Source organism: Adiantum capillus-veneris, chromosome 16 (genome assembly GCF_014529385.1).
Source record: "Adiantum capillus-veneris isolate H3 chromosome 16, ASM1452938v2, whole genome shotgun sequence".
Taxonomy (NCBI): Eukaryota; Viridiplantae; Streptophyta; class Polypodiopsida; order Polypodiales; family Pteridaceae; genus Adiantum; species Adiantum capillus-veneris.
Genome location: NC_140946.1, coordinates 36,416,558 through 36,431,778, shown reverse-complemented (window position 1 = coordinate 36,431,778; position 15,221 = coordinate 36,416,558). Strand labels below are relative to the sequence as shown.

General features: G+C 41.3%; 1 protein-coding gene across 1 annotated transcript; it reads left to right on the top strand.

Annotated features, from left to right (window-relative positions):
- Positions 1-8,699: 8,699 nt before the first annotated feature.
- On the top strand, positions 8,700-11,631 carry LOC147438860 (putative UDP-arabinopyranose mutase 1). The gene is made up of 5 exons (XM_086484823.1): positions 8,700-8,880; positions 9,335-9,668; positions 9,816-10,066; positions 10,516-10,684; positions 11,106-11,631. The coding sequence occupies exons 2-5, from the start codon at positions 9,372-9,374 to the stop codon at positions 11,409-11,411; spliced, it is 1,023 nt and encodes a 340-aa protein (XP_086340949.1). The 5' UTR covers positions 8,700-8,880; positions 9,335-9,371; the 3' UTR covers positions 11,412-11,631.
- Positions 11,632-15,221: the final 3,590 nt, after the last annotated feature.

The following is a 15,221-nucleotide window of genomic DNA, read 5'->3' as shown; positions in this document are numbered from 1 at the left end:
ACATTCGAGAATCCCCCAGCTCAATAAAACCTCACTCGACCCTCTACAAAGGCTGCAGTAAATCTGACAGTACATAGACTTCCCACAAAGTCATACATCCACAAATTTCCCACTGTATGCTGTAACCGCTGCGGCGGTTGTTTGCTGCATGACTCACAGCCAGCAAACCCTCAAGAGACATACATCATCTCTGACAATACATCCCATGTGGAAGTACTTGCAATGTCAGGATGAAATCTGGAATATCAAGCAGCAAACACAAGCTACCTGATGAACTAGTGGATGTCGCCTACAGTCTGTGTGTAGATGCGCCCGTGTCGTATGTGACACGCCTCCAAGAATTGTGAGCCGTCCTTCGATGTGTAGACAGCCACAAATCAACACTCTGGGAGTGTCGATATCCTCCGCACCTGCAGTCGTAGGCCGAAAACCCCAAATTTGCAGAGTCGGATCTGCACCTGCTGAGACCACGTAGTCGAAAATGGCCTACGCAGAACTTTGTCGAAGCCGAACGGTGACCGAGATGACCTCCGAATGAAATTCTGAGCACACCAAGCCCTACGGGTTTTTCCACAAGATTTCGGGCCGTGTCTTTGACTGTCGAATTTCACTCCAATCTGAGTTGGTGACTCTAGCCTCCTGCAGTGCTGCCTCGAGCCTCGATCTGAGCTCTGATACCAGTTGAAGGAGTACGAGCGGAAGTGCGACGAGAGAGAGAGTGCGAGAAGAAGAGCACGACGATATGGTGAACTCTCTCTACTATAATGTGTAGAGCATAGTGAGTTCTTATTAGGTTTTAACAAAAGAATATGTGTACATACCCGGCGGCCCGCCCACTTACCTAGGCGACCACATTGGGCTTTATACCCCAATAGCTTGAGTGCTTTTTCTAAAGGGGTAAAGAGGAGTAGCAGCTAGGGCTTGAAGTGCCAAAGTACACGTAAAAAGTTTACACCTAAAAGTTGTTAGAATGGCTGACAATAATAAAGAGAGTGAAATTAATGTTGATAGCTTTGATTTTGCTAATGAGCAAGCTACTAATCATGCCACAATGCTTGTTAACTATCTTGTTTCTAGGCTTCAATAAGCCATGGGCAATCCATCCCTCCAAAGCGAAGTGCAATGGCAGCTTCGTGCTCGTGGGATTCTCCAAGCTCCCCACCATGACGAGGGAGCACCTAGGAAGCCTCCTTGCGATACTTCCAAAAGAGGCCTCTCTCCGATTCGGGAAGAAGAAGAGGATCCATATGAAGGGCTCAAAAATTTGGTGCTTGATGACGCATCTCCTTCTCAAAGGAGAATTGAGCCTCCACCAAAGGAACGAGAAAGAAGTGAGTCTCCTACCACCTCGGCGGAGATGGCTCCACGAAGACGGCGGGCTAAACGCTCTCCATCACCTCCAAAATGGAGAAGACCGTTGCATACTTCTCCACACCATACTTCAAAGAGGGATGGCTCCAGGAAGACGGCGGGCTAAACGCTCTCTATCACCTCCAAAACGGAGAAGACCCTTGCATACTTCTCCACACCATACTTCAAAGAGGGATGACAAAAATCAAGAGAAGAAAAAGGCGAGAAAGAGGACACCCTCTTCTCCATCTTCTTCATCCTCTTCCTCTTATGAAAGTGATGGTGAAGACAAAGAAGATCAAGGAAAGAGAAACGTGAGAAAGAGGTCACCCTCTTCTCCATCTTCCTCAAATTCTTCATCTTCTGAAGAAAGTGATGGTGCAAAAAATGATGGCACTTTTGGTGCTACGGACAAAGTCTTGGCCTTTATCCAACAATTCGATGCGGCGTCGGAGATGAGGGATTCACGGAGTCCTCTAAGCTACGCCATGTAGCGATGCACTTTCAAAAGTCCGCCAGGCAATGGTGGTCTAGCCTATAGGCCAATGGCGAAGCTCCACGAACATGGAAATCTTTAAGAGCTTCCATTATGAAGCAGTGTTTGGCCACCGATGCCAAAGACAAAGTACTCACCGAATGGCGAAGCTTGAAGCTCTCTCACTACGAATCCATTCACAAATATGTAGACAAGTTTTGGGATTTACAACTCAAAGCCACTGTCTTCAAGAAGTTGGATTTTGGAGAGCAAAAGCAACAATTTTGTGCGGGCTTAACTTAAGAAATGGCGGAGTATGTCAACTCCCAAAGGCCACACACCATATCGGCGGTTATACACCATACTATGGTGGCCTCTGGAATCAATTTCCAAACAGGGGCTAATAGAAATTCTAAGCCCACGGAAAACAAGGGTTCCAATGAGCCTAAGGGGAAGGACAATGTCCAAAAGTCTCCTAAGGGAAACTCCAACAAAGCTAAAGAGAACGGAGTTTATAAAGGCAAAAATAAACTCTCTCCTGAAGAGCTTGAGCGTTATCGCAAGGATAGCCGATGTTTCAAGTGCGGCGAGCAAGGGCATGCGCACCATGCTTGTCCCCAAAAGAACACCCGCCATGAACCTCCTAGAGCTACCTTGGTCGAAATCCAAGAGGAGGAAATTCACCACAAGGAACTCGTCTATGCCATGCTTGGGGAAAGGTAAGAGAACATGATGCTTTTATTCTCTTTGACCCTGGTTCTACTCACAATTTTATATCTATAGAGTTGGCCACCAAGCTAGGCATACAAGCCTATGAGATGGGAGATATCCTACCCGCAGGCGGTGCTTTTAAGGGGCAAGAAGCTTCAGTCACTCCCTTAATCAGGAAATTAAGGTTCTATGTCCAAAGCTATGTGGACAAAGAGGACTTCTTTATCTCTCCTCTCAAGCATGAGGATGTAATCCTAGGGGCACCATGGTTTGATCACATGGATGCCAATGTTAGACTCCCTGAAAGGAGAATCTCCTTTAAGTTCAGGAAAAAAGATTTGTATATAGATGCTAAGGAAATGGGTAACACTATACCCATTGTACATACACAAGCTTTCAACAAGTCAATAAAGAGCTCTATGGCTTACAAAAGTTCTTGCTTACAAAAGTGGAGTCCTTCAAGAAGGGCACGTCGTAGGCTATGAAAGTCGAAGGCTCGACCCTATTGAGCAAGCTCTAGGCATATATGAAAAGGAACTCCTTGCAGTTCTACATGCCTTAGACTCATGGAAGCACTATTTATTGGGGACTCCGTTCATTCTGTGAATGGATCACCAAAGTCTTAAGTACTTCATGACGCATACCAAGCTCTCCGACAAACAAATGAGGTGGGCAACTTTCTTTCGCAATTTCATTTTCATATTGCTCACATTGCTGGCAAGCATAATCAATTAGCTGATGCACTCTCAAGACGGCCGAGAGTGAATGCGGTTTCCATAGTAACTCACAATGATCTATCTTCTATGATAGATGAGTATGCTATTGATCCCGATATTAGAGATGTAATTTCAGCCCTTGCACTAGGGAAGAAAGAGGAACCATTTATTTACAAGATGGTTATCTTCTGTATGGAAATAGACTATGTGTTACTAGCTCACTACGTGAGAAAGTAATGTATGAATCTCATGCTCCTCCTTATGCAGGGAATAGAGGGATTCAGTCTACCCTAAAGGGGATTGAAACATATTTCTATTGGCCTACCATGAAAGCAAACATACAAGAGTATGTTTCTAAATGTGTGGTATGCCAAAAGACGAAGTTTGATAGAGGGAAGCAACCATGATTGCTTCAACCTTTGCCAATCCCTAATTCACCATGGGGGAGCATATCCATGGATTTTATCTTTGGATTGCCTATCCATGGGAATACGGGAATATGGACGATAATAGACAGGTTTTACAAGCTCATTTTATACCTGTCAAAAAGACCATCAAAGCCCATCAAATGGCAACCCTCTTCATTTCACAAATCTTCAAGTACCATGGCTTGCCAATGTCCATAGTGTCGGATAGAGATCCTAGAATGACCAGTAATTTTTGGAAGGGTCTCTTTGAGAATTTAGGAACAAGGCTAAACTTCTCTTTGGCCTATCACCTGCAAATGGATGGCCAAAGTGAAATAGCTAACCTAACAATTCTCTATCTACCAAAAGCCTATGTAACGGAAGTAGATCAAAGATCCCAAAGGGAGAAGTAATTACCCTTAGTGGAGTATGCCCACAATAACACAGTACATACTTCCACGGGAAAAGAACCTTTTGAGGTAATTGAGGGAAGATAAAAAAGTCCCTTGCTACTTAAGGTACATGGGAAGATCGTTGTTGAAGATGAGTATAGCCGAGACCTACAAGAATCTTTCCAAAAGATTAAGGATGCTATCTATATCTCACAACAAAGACAAAAGGCTGCTGCTGACAAGCATAGAAGAGCCCAAGCCTCTAAAGAAAATGATTGGATCTTACTCAAATTTCCCAAGGCTCGATTAAGGCACACGACGGGCAAGAATCCTATGAGACACCAAAAGTACTATGCTAGTTAGCAAAAAGGTACCATGGTCCCTTCCGAATTCTTAGGCCAATCAATGAGATGGCCTATCAACTCAAGTTGCCCAACCATTGGCTCATACACAATGCTTTCCATGTGAGCCTACTAAAGCCTTACAAAGGAGAGCCACCTCAAGAACCAACTATTGAAGACTCACCCAAGATCGAGGACCAAGAAGAGGTGCTGCAGCTCGAGTCCATTCTCCGACATGAAGACAAGGTACTAAGAGGCGGTAAGACTATCCGATGATATCTTATTAAGTTAAAGAATTATCCTTTTGAAGATGCTAGATTCATGCAAGGTATACAATTAAAGGATAACCTAAACCTTGTCAATGCTCACAATGCTTCCCTAGAGTAAGCAAATGTACAAATGTTAAAAATGAACCAAGTTTTTGTCTTATAAGACTCTCTTTTTCTTTATTGTGCACAAAAATGAAGTAGTATGCATGCTTAGATCAAGTTTGCGGAGATGCCATCTCCCAAAGACCAAGTAGAGCTTGTCACTTTACTATGGAAGATTGATAGGACTAATGTGCAGACATGCTTGAGGCAGCTTAGGCTCTCAAGCGCCAAATGGACTAGTCATCCATTCTGGAACGATGTCATAGGGTAACATAGAGATCCTCTACCCGCTAGGAAAAAGGACTAATGAATATGCTTTATCTTCTCTACCCCATAGTCGAGGACGACTGTGATTTCAAGAGAGAGGTAATGTCATAATAATCAATATCTAATTCTCATAAATGATTTTCTCGTGTTAAACTGATCATTTAATATGGGGAAGTGCTAGGGGAGAAAAAGTTAGAATATTGGTTAAGCGAGCAGACCGGCCACCAAATAGATCCAAAGGAGGGAAAATAGGGATACAAAAGGGGGGCCATCTGCAAAAGAGCAATGTGCACCAATGGGCTTAAAAGACCCTAAGGTTCAGCCCATTAAGACTTCCAAAATGCTAAGGTTCCAAAATTCAAAGGTTCTATCCAAACGTCAAAAGCCTAGGGAAATTGGATGCTTTGTGTGTGTCCCAAAAGTCTTCAACCATCCCTACATAGGAGAGGGCGAGCCCTAGAAGTAGGAGATGAGAGAGAAACTCTCACACACACACACACACACACACACACACACACACACACACACACACAAGCTCCCTTTACACAAAGGGAATGAGAGACACATGTCAGCTGCCTAGCCCAGATGCCCACAAGGTGTACTCAATTCCTATTGGATGGCCTTGGAGGTGGACCAATGAGAATTAAGCTAGAGTAAATCGCGTTTAATTAATTTAAAAACACTTAATAAAAGAACCAATAAGAATTAAGCTCTCTAGAAGACTATTGGACAGTCTCCCAAGGGGTCCAATGAGCATTCAACAGCCCAATGGCTTGCCTGATTCCTATTGGCAAGGAGGCAAAGGGGTCCAATGAGAGTTTAGTTGAATTAAGTAATTACCTAAAGCTCTCACAAAAGGGGAAAGGGGGACACATGTTAGAAGACTGTCACCTATGCTACTTAATTTCCACTGGCTAGGCCTGGGGAGGTCCAATGAGGTGTGAGGATGAGCAAATAGCAAGGGGGGTCGACCAAGAGAGAGAGGGGGGACTGATTTTTGCAAGGCATTATCACACACACACTCACACAATCTCATGTGTGAAGCAAAGAAGACTCTCTCTCCTTCTCAAGCTTTAATGGAAAGCTTACCACCTACTCCAAGCTTGTGAGAAGGGAGGCCTACATCAACAACTCTTGGCTTTGTGATGCAAATCCAACCAAGAGCCAAGCTTCAATGCATGCTCATCTCCTCTACCATGCTAATTACTAAGCTAAGCTATGCTAATATGAGTGATTATGGGAGGAGATGTACATCTTTCTCGTAAGAATACTCCTTCTTCCTCTCAATCAACTCTCATACCCCGCTAGCTCTCACCATCTTCGAAGGTGTGTGAGGTCTTGGGTCTCAGTCCGTGAGGGAATTGATGTTGTGTTTGATAAGTGTTTTGCTTAGTGCATGAAGTTTCCATCTTCATTGCACTAGCTAGTATTGAAGGAACACAAAGAATTTTATTGTAAAATGTCTCTCTTGATGGGAGAAACCATAATACAAAGCCTTTTGAAGGGGGAGACCGGCTCCATGCAAATCCGGTCCTCAACTGTTGTCAATTGCTTAATTCCTCTCTCTTTTGAAGTATTGTTCATGCTATCTAACTAGGTGTTATACTTTTTGTTGCTCTCTCCACCCAAGCACTGTTGTTATTCTCATTAGGAAGCTATTCTAATGAAATGCTCACTATGTTCATGCTATTTTCCGCTACACACAAGTTACTAGACCATTAGATGTTACATAGCTTCACGCAATGAACATTATAATATTCCCTTAACAAAAACTCTCTCTCCCATGATAGTAGCCATGTATGACTGGCAAGAGAACTTCAATAGTTCAACTCATGGAAATGATGATTTTGTTATTTTACACAAGCAGCCATGCACAGGAACTGGTGCTTGTTTTTGCAGACAAAGATTCAAGTTTGGAAAGGAAACTAGTGGATCAAAGCAACACAAGTCAAGACCTTCACATGAATGACATAATTCAGAATGAGATTACAAGACCATGGTTACTGGAGAAACATGGTGACCTTGGCATTTCATTACATATGTAAAATGTAGATCCCTTACGAAAGCACATAGAGGTCTTGATGAGATTTTTGAATTAATGTTATCTCTTTGCAACGTGTTGTTCGAAAGACATGCCTAACATGACTATGGCAAGGAAACTCTAGGGTTATGCAAACTTGATGGCCTTCTTTTTACATGTAATCACCTATACTTACACGTAGAAGGCCATGTGGCCTTACAAAAACTTGCATGGGTGAGCAAATTCATGATGAGATTAGTGCCAGAGAAATATGATGTGCTTGGTAATGCTTTGATCCATATGTATGTCAAATTTGGTGCCCTTACAAAAGCACGTGAAGTTCTTGACAAATTCTCTGTTCAAATGTCATCTCTTGGAATGCATTAATTGCAAGATATGCCCAACATGGCTGTGGAAAGCATGCTCTGAGCTATTTTTACCAAATGCAGAGGGAAAGCCTTTTGCCAAGTGCAATTGCCTATGCTTGCACCTTAAAGACCTATGACCTTATGTAAGAGCTTCGCATGGGTGATAGAAGTCATGATGACATTGCTAGTCAATGGCTATAGGAAAAACATATTGAAAAATGTTTGGCTAAAGCCCAGAAGAGAATGGCACTGAGCTTCCTAAGTAATTCGATGAATTTTTCTCACCAACATAGAAACACAAAAGGGAGCATTGAGATCAACCTTCCATGGGGTAGTATGGTAGACATGGTAGCAAAAGTGAACGCCAAAGTCGATTTGATGGTAGGAGCTGTAGAAAAGATGATGATAAAGATCGCAGTAGACATGATCGACACGATGATGGAGATCATAGTAGACATGATCAACATGAAAGAAGTATGAAAGACAAAGATACCATGACACAGAGGCTGAATGGAGAAGGGATCCTAGCCACAAGTATGGTGATCGACTCACAAAGAGCATGATGTATGGCGATTGAAGGACTCATACCAACAAACAAAACTCCAAATCAACAACTCATAAAGGTTCGTTATTTGCATCCAAATTTCCATGTCTATGTGTTTGCTTGAACTACACAACTAAACTACAAGGCAAGACACAACTTCCATTTCTTATCATTTTTGGGGAGACATAGTGCCGACTCTCCACCATACTTCTGTATGGCACTTTTGTCTGACATGCACTATGTGGTTTGTAGTTTGTGTCATTTCCTCATTGCATGACAAAAAGTTTAACTAGTAACATGGTTTTCATGTAGCTTGACAAAACACCGTTCTCTACTTTACCACTTGCTCGAGACGCTTACTCGATGACCAGATCAATGGTACAATTTAATTTCTGCATTTCTCTATGCTTCAATCTACCAAGTGTAAGCATATGGTTTTTGACTCACAACAACAACACATCAACACCACCATACTACATCACCAAGTTTCTTTGGCAAGACCAACCAAGCAAGACCAGTGACATGTACAATTGTGAGCTACCATACACTAAATTAGCTCAAAATATGTAAAATCTCTAAATTTTGGAGGGCAACAGTGCCATCCTGCAATAAAATACACTAAATTAGCTTAAAATATGTAAAATCTTATAATTTGGAAGAGCAAGGGGAGCAGCGGCCAGTCTGTCAAAAATCAACCATGGAGCCTCATTCTCCATTGTCATTGTCACAAGAACCATTCTTTCTCTTAGGTAATCATGGCACACTAGTTGCTCCTTTTACAGTTGACCGTTTCCGTCGTGCTGTAGGAACCCATTTTCAATCTTAAAGACCCTGCACGTCTGTCTTATTACTCGTCGCCTTGGAGCCTCTTCTTGAGAAGCTCTCCATCTCTCTGCCTCGCTCTCCTGCTTGTGGAAGGTAACATTCTTTCAACTTGCCTTCGTGGGTGCACGCACGCATGTTTCTCTGTGTTGCGTGCGTGCGCGCTCTCAGATTTTGAGAATTTGCACTCACTGCATTTGTGGGTTGTTCGCATTAACTTATATGGGGTTTTGCAATGGCAAGTGTCATTAGTAGATCTGCTGCGTTTCTGCTTTCCATTGACAGCAGATCCGCTTTCCCTTGCACATTCACATGTGTAGGTGCACACACAGAGAGAGAGAGAGAGAGAGAGAGAGAGAGAGAGAGAGAGAGAGAGAGAGAGAGAGAAGAAGAAGAGTATTTTAACGTCGTAGGAAACTATCCCAAGAGACCTTAAAGATCTATCCGACGAGGAGAGTTGAGAGAGAGAGAGAGAGAGAGAGAGAGAGAGAGAGAGAGAGACCGAACATTGATTTCATTCTGGGATTTTTAAATCTGCTTGGATTTGCAGAGGCCAGTCTCCAAGATCTGAGCTTGCAAGGAGAGCCATGTCTCTGAAGGATGAGCTTGACATAGTGATCCCGACAATCCGCAACTTAGATTTCTTGGAGATGTGGAGACCCTTCTTCCAACACTACCATTTGATTATTGTACAAGATGGCGACCCTAGCAAGATCATCAAGGTTCCCGAAGGTTTTGACTACGAGCTCTACAACCGGAATGACATAAACCGCATCCTTGGCGCGAAGGCTTCATGCATTTCCTTCAAGGACAGCGCTTGCCGATGTTTTGGTTACATGATGTCCAAGAAGAAGTACATCTACACCATAGATGATGACTGCTTTGTGAGTAGTAAACATGATCTGTTGCATTGATTTTTCTTAGAGAATCTGAATACGTCTGCATAAGAGAAAAGTAGTGCTTTTTAAGTTAGTGTGTGTGATAGCATTTTGCACCCACTCACACGTATTGATTCCGTGTATATGTTGCAGGTTGCCAAGGATCCTTCCGGTAAGGATATAAATGCCTTGGAACAACACATCAAGAACTTGTTGTCGCCATCCACTCCTCATTTTTTCAACACTCTTTATGATCCCTACTGCGAGGGTGCTGATTTTGTCCGTGGTTACCCCTTCAGTCTTAGGGAAGGTGTGCCTACAGCAATATCACATGGTCTGTGGCTTAACATTCCAGATTATGATGCACCCACGCAATTGGTGAAACCAGCAGAACGCAACACAAGGTACTACAACAGTTTAAGTCCCTGTTACTGATGTAATCGATCTTACCATTTAAACCATTTGTGCTCCAGTTGTGTGTTTGCATGAACTACATTGTGTAATATCCGCATGTTTGTGCGCCCGCGCGAGCGGGTATCTATGGATGTTTATGTCAAGATCTTGATCTATGGATATTATATTGTTGAGAGAGAGAGAGAGAGAGAGAGAGAGAGAGAGAGAGAGAGAGAGAGAATTACGTTGTTTGATATTCACATGTGCAGGCGTGCATCTATGTGTGCGTGCGTGTGCATATGCACGGATGTATGTGTGAGTTGAATATCAAGAATTTATTGATACATGAAGGATATTTCAGCTCTAAATGTGGCCACATTTCTTTGTACAAGTCTGAAGATTTTTCCCCTACTTTATGTATGTTATACTCATACCATGTGTGTGGTGTTCGATTCTACAGGTATGTGAATGCTGTTATGACGATTCCAAAGGGCACCTTGTTTCCAATGTGCGGGATGAACTTGGGTTTCAACCGGGAGCTCATAGGCCCGGCCATGTACTTTGGGCTAATGGGGGATGGTCAACCCATTGGTCGCTACGACGACATGTGGGCTGGCTGGTGCTGCAAGGTAATCAGTTAATCTCATCTCTGCAATGTTTATAATCAGCAAGATTAGCAAAATACCCTGAAATATGTGAAACATCCAAAATACCCCTCAAAAACTAGTTTCGTCATCTTTTATTGTGGGAGATTGACAAGTATTTTGGGAACACTTGGGGAGAACCATTCTTCCTGTTAGGTGCTGTTTGTGAGATTGGCAATGGGGTATTTTGGGAATATTGGAAAAAAATTGCGGGTACTTTGGGGATTTTTGGCTAAATTTGCTAAATATGAGGGTATTTTGGGAATGTTTGAAATTTGAGTGGTAGTTTGGGTTTTTCACGGGAAAATTATCACCGGGAGCATTTTGGTAATTTTCCCGTTTTTATGTTACTGCATCAATGCAAACTGGCGACCTCATGGTGATTTGCGCATGTATATGTGTGTAGGTGATATGCGATCATTTGGGCTATGGTGTGAAGACAGGGCTGCCTTACATTTGGCATAGCAAAGCCAGCAACCCTTTTGTGAACCTGAAGAAAGAGTACAAGGGCATCTTTTGGCAGGAAGAGATTATTCCATTTTTCCAGGCATCGAAGTTACCGAAAGATTGCACGACGGTAGAACAGTGCTATATTGAGCTGTCAAAGCAGGTGAGGGAGAAGCTGAGTTCTGTGGACCCATATTTTGAGAAGCTTGCGGATGCGATGGTTACATGGATAGAAGCTTGGAGGGAGGTGAACTCTACAAAGTGAGTGCAGAGTTCGGTCCTTGACTTCAACAGTTGCTTGTTCATGTCCGTGCCATCGGTGGCAGTTTTCGGCATACAAGCTGTTTTAAGTAGCGGCGAGCAAGTTGTTGAGCTCCTAATTTTTCTTCACAGGAGCTTTACCATGTTACACTTTTTTACAGATTGGAGCCTTCTTGGTTCTTGGTATTTTTTTCCAATTGAAAAGAGTAGAAAATTGATGAGTTTCACTGCCTACACAGCTGCCTTTTTACACAGGCTTTAAAATCCTCCCCATCAACACTCCCCATCCTCATATGCACTCACCTTGCATAACCAGGTACTTAAATGCCAAGTGCTCAACAATCATGGGCATAACTCTTTCTTGTCATCTTTTGTTTGTTTTCTGGCAATTTGAGCAATGAGACCTAGCTCTTTCTTGTCATCTCTTGTTTGTTTATTGTGACCTTACTCTTTCTTGTCATCTTTTGTTTGCTTTGTAGACATGCACATGGGCTTTTGTCAAATTTAAAGCAGAATATTTTTTTTGGTTGCACATCATGTTTCCTTTTGGTCTTAAGAAGACCATAGTGAGGTGGGTGGATTTTGAGTGCAAATTGTGGACCGTGGATGTAAGTCTATCGGATGGAGGACTTTTTTAGGTTTTTGTGGAAGGTGTTGACATTTGTGTACCTCTTTCTTTAAAGAGGACCATTGAAAATTGGGTCACACAAAGTCTTTTTCGTTCTCTTTCACTTTTTTTTAATTTTAGTTTGCGAAAAAATTATTTCAATAAAGAGCATGGGCTCTATTTCATTAAAATAATTATTTTATCTTTGTTTAATTGGATTGCTTTAGAAAACCTTAAAGAACAAAGCATTAGTAGTACATTCATAGACTTTTGATCTTACAATGTGAAATAATGTAATATTTTGATTTGTAAAAAAATCTTTTCATTTAAGACCTCCTAAAAAGACAACGTGAAATAATGTAATATTTTGATTTGTAAAAGAATCTTTCTATTTAAACTTTCATGAAAATATTTTTTTATTTTTTATTCTTATTGAATCTATTTTTCTTAAGAATTTGTTTAATTATTATCTATGCTTATTAGATCTACTTTTTAGTTTGCAATGGGGTCTCTTTATTTTATTTTTTTACTTTATTTTATTTTAAAATGTCAATGTGATCTTTTCACTTTGTTTAAGTAGATCCATCAGAACAGACAAGGCATCTCTACTTCTTTATGGAGTTTGAAAAACATAAGTGTCATTTTAAGGATGATGCAATTTTTTTCATTTTGAAGCTTATAAAAAAACTCCCCTTTTCTTTCAACATTTACACAAACTTTAATCTCACTATTTGTTGACCATTTCATCTCTTTGGAGATGTGTATATTTGTGTGGGAGGCTGGGGATAAATGGAAAGTGTATTTTCCATATCCATAATCCATTGTCGAAGGTAGCGGTGGGGGCCATATCGATCGTAGGCGAGTTTGGAACCGTTAGTTTCTAATGCCCATGTCACATTGGGACATGCAGGCAACGTTTATTTTCTTCCCAACCAATCATCGAATGTGTCGACGGAGTCACTTGTCACATTGGGATGCTGTCCATGTTTCCCTAATTTAGCTGGCCGTCTAGCTTAGCGATACACTTTTTCCAAAGCTGTACCGGTCTCCCATGTCCACTCAACTTCAACCCCAACACTAATCTTGTCGTTTGATTGGACGCGTAGCAACTTTTCTAATTTCTCGCACGCGCTCATTGTGACAATATTTTTGCTAGCTATTGTAATCCGAACTCTTCTCATGCAAGCGATCATGGTCATCCAACTCATGATGGACACACGACCCAATGTGATAGGGGTCTAATTATGTGTGTATATATATAGACAATACAATTCTATATCAAAACAATACAATTGCACACCTGATTAAGACCTACTTTCGATAAATCTTCCCCCTCCCCCTTACCTTCAGCAGGCCATCGTGACTCCTCACCTTGTTAAGGAGATGAAGATGTTTTGTTATTTTGTTAGGGCTAGTGATATATACACTCGCATTTAAAAGATTCTAGTGCTCTCCCCGTGTTGTATGTTCTAGAAGGAGAGGTATGAAAGCTTGGTAACTGTGGAAATCTAGCGAGGGTGGTGCTTTGAGGTCCCTATACATGAACTGTGTGTGAAAGATGTTAAAAGGGACCCCCGCCTTTCTTTTACTTTGTCAAATTTCCTCATGTTCTAAAAACAGCTATCATAAGTTGAAATTCAATGGAAGCATTCCCTAGATTTCCAAATGCTTGTTCTTCTACACATACTTAAAAGTGGGGGTTGCACAATTTGAGAGAGAGAAGAGTCAAAGAGGCATTGATGTGCAACACAAAATTATGATGAAGTTTTACCTCTCCCTCTTTCATAGCAAGAAAAGTTGATGATTGTTACATGATTTGGACTCGCATTGCCCGAATAAACCTAGGTTAACTGTAATCCCACCTACCAAATTTGAGATTTATCTCTAAATTTTAGTGTTGAATATGAGAAATCCTACAAAAATTTAGAGTAAGTAAAACCTTCCTCCTCTAAGACTTTTCATATGTAGGTTTCTCAAGTTTTTGGAAGTTTTTTTCGAGCACTGGAGGGGAATTAAACAGGCGTCGATGGCACACATAAAACTAAGATGGACCTGAATCCCACAATTCAGGGGCATTTCTTCACAATTCCATAGCGTGTGCAGTTCATTGCGTTCTCTCTCTCTCTCTCTCTCTCTCTCTCTCTCTCTCTCTCTCTCTCTCTCTCTCTCTCTGGGGTTGGGTGGGGGGAGGACATAAAATTATACATGAGATTTACTAAATTTGGATATGCTTGTGAAAATTTATAAGCACACGTAGTAGCAAAACTTCATGAACTCACTTAATACATTATATGTCCTATACTTCGTACTTCCCAAGGTTTCACCATGGCTCCTCCCTGTCACCACCTACCACATTCAATGAAAAACAAGGTTGTTAGTATCCTTGTTAATATAAACTATGAAACCACCTTCACTTTTTTCAGGTGTTTGAATTACAATAAACCCACGTGAGCTTAGCAAAGATCCAATAATCTCAATAGAAGTGTGGTTTTTTATAAATTAAAGACATCATTATATCACTAACATATTATTTCCACCCATTTAAATTTTACCAAAAAGAATGAATGCCCTTCTAGGAAGAACCTTAGTAGCCTCAGCAATAGCCTCGACATTTGATCATCTAGTAGTTGTAGCACAATGTGGCACAACATGGTAACATTGAGCTAGAATGTAATGTCATAGCAAGGATGTGTGTGTCTTGATGTAATGAGTGAGAGAAATTAGTCACAACTCGATAAGTACATTGAAGAATATGGTTGATCTCCTAACTTCATCTTTGTTGAGTATGTCCTAAACAAGTATTCCACTAAAGCATTGCACTAGATCACTCCATATGAGGATTGTCATGGCAAGAAGCCATATATTGGTTTCTTGTGTGCATTTGGGTGTTTGGCTTATGCTTTGGTGCCTAAACAGCAAGGCAAAGATTGGATGGTAAGACTATACAATGTATTTCTATTGGTTACAGTTTAGAAAGCAAAGGTTACAAGGCAAAGATTGGATGGTAAGGCTATATAATGTATTTCTGTTGGTTACAGTTTAGAAAGCAAAGGTTACATGTTATATTATATTCAAACAAAGCGCATTTTGATTAGTTGAGATATTGCTTTTGTGAAATATGCACTTCACTCCTTATTAGCATGTATCAAGGAGACATATATTAGCTCACAAAATGTATATGATTCTACTTACTGGTGGAGGTACAAA

Bases quoted from the DNA above. Each gene is read 5' to 3' on its own strand.
- LOC147438860 (XM_086484823.1), top strand. From the start codon at position 9,372: ATGTCTCTGAAGGATGAGCTTGACATAGTGATCCCGACAATCCGCAAC. The intron at 9,669-9,815 runs GTGAGTAGTAAA...TATATGTTGCAG, and splicing joins CCATAGATGATGACTGCTTT to GTTGCCAAGGATCCTTCCGG. The intron at 10,067-10,515 runs GTACTACAACAG...TCGATTCTACAG, and splicing joins CCAGCAGAACGCAACACAAG to GTATGTGAATGCTGTTATGA.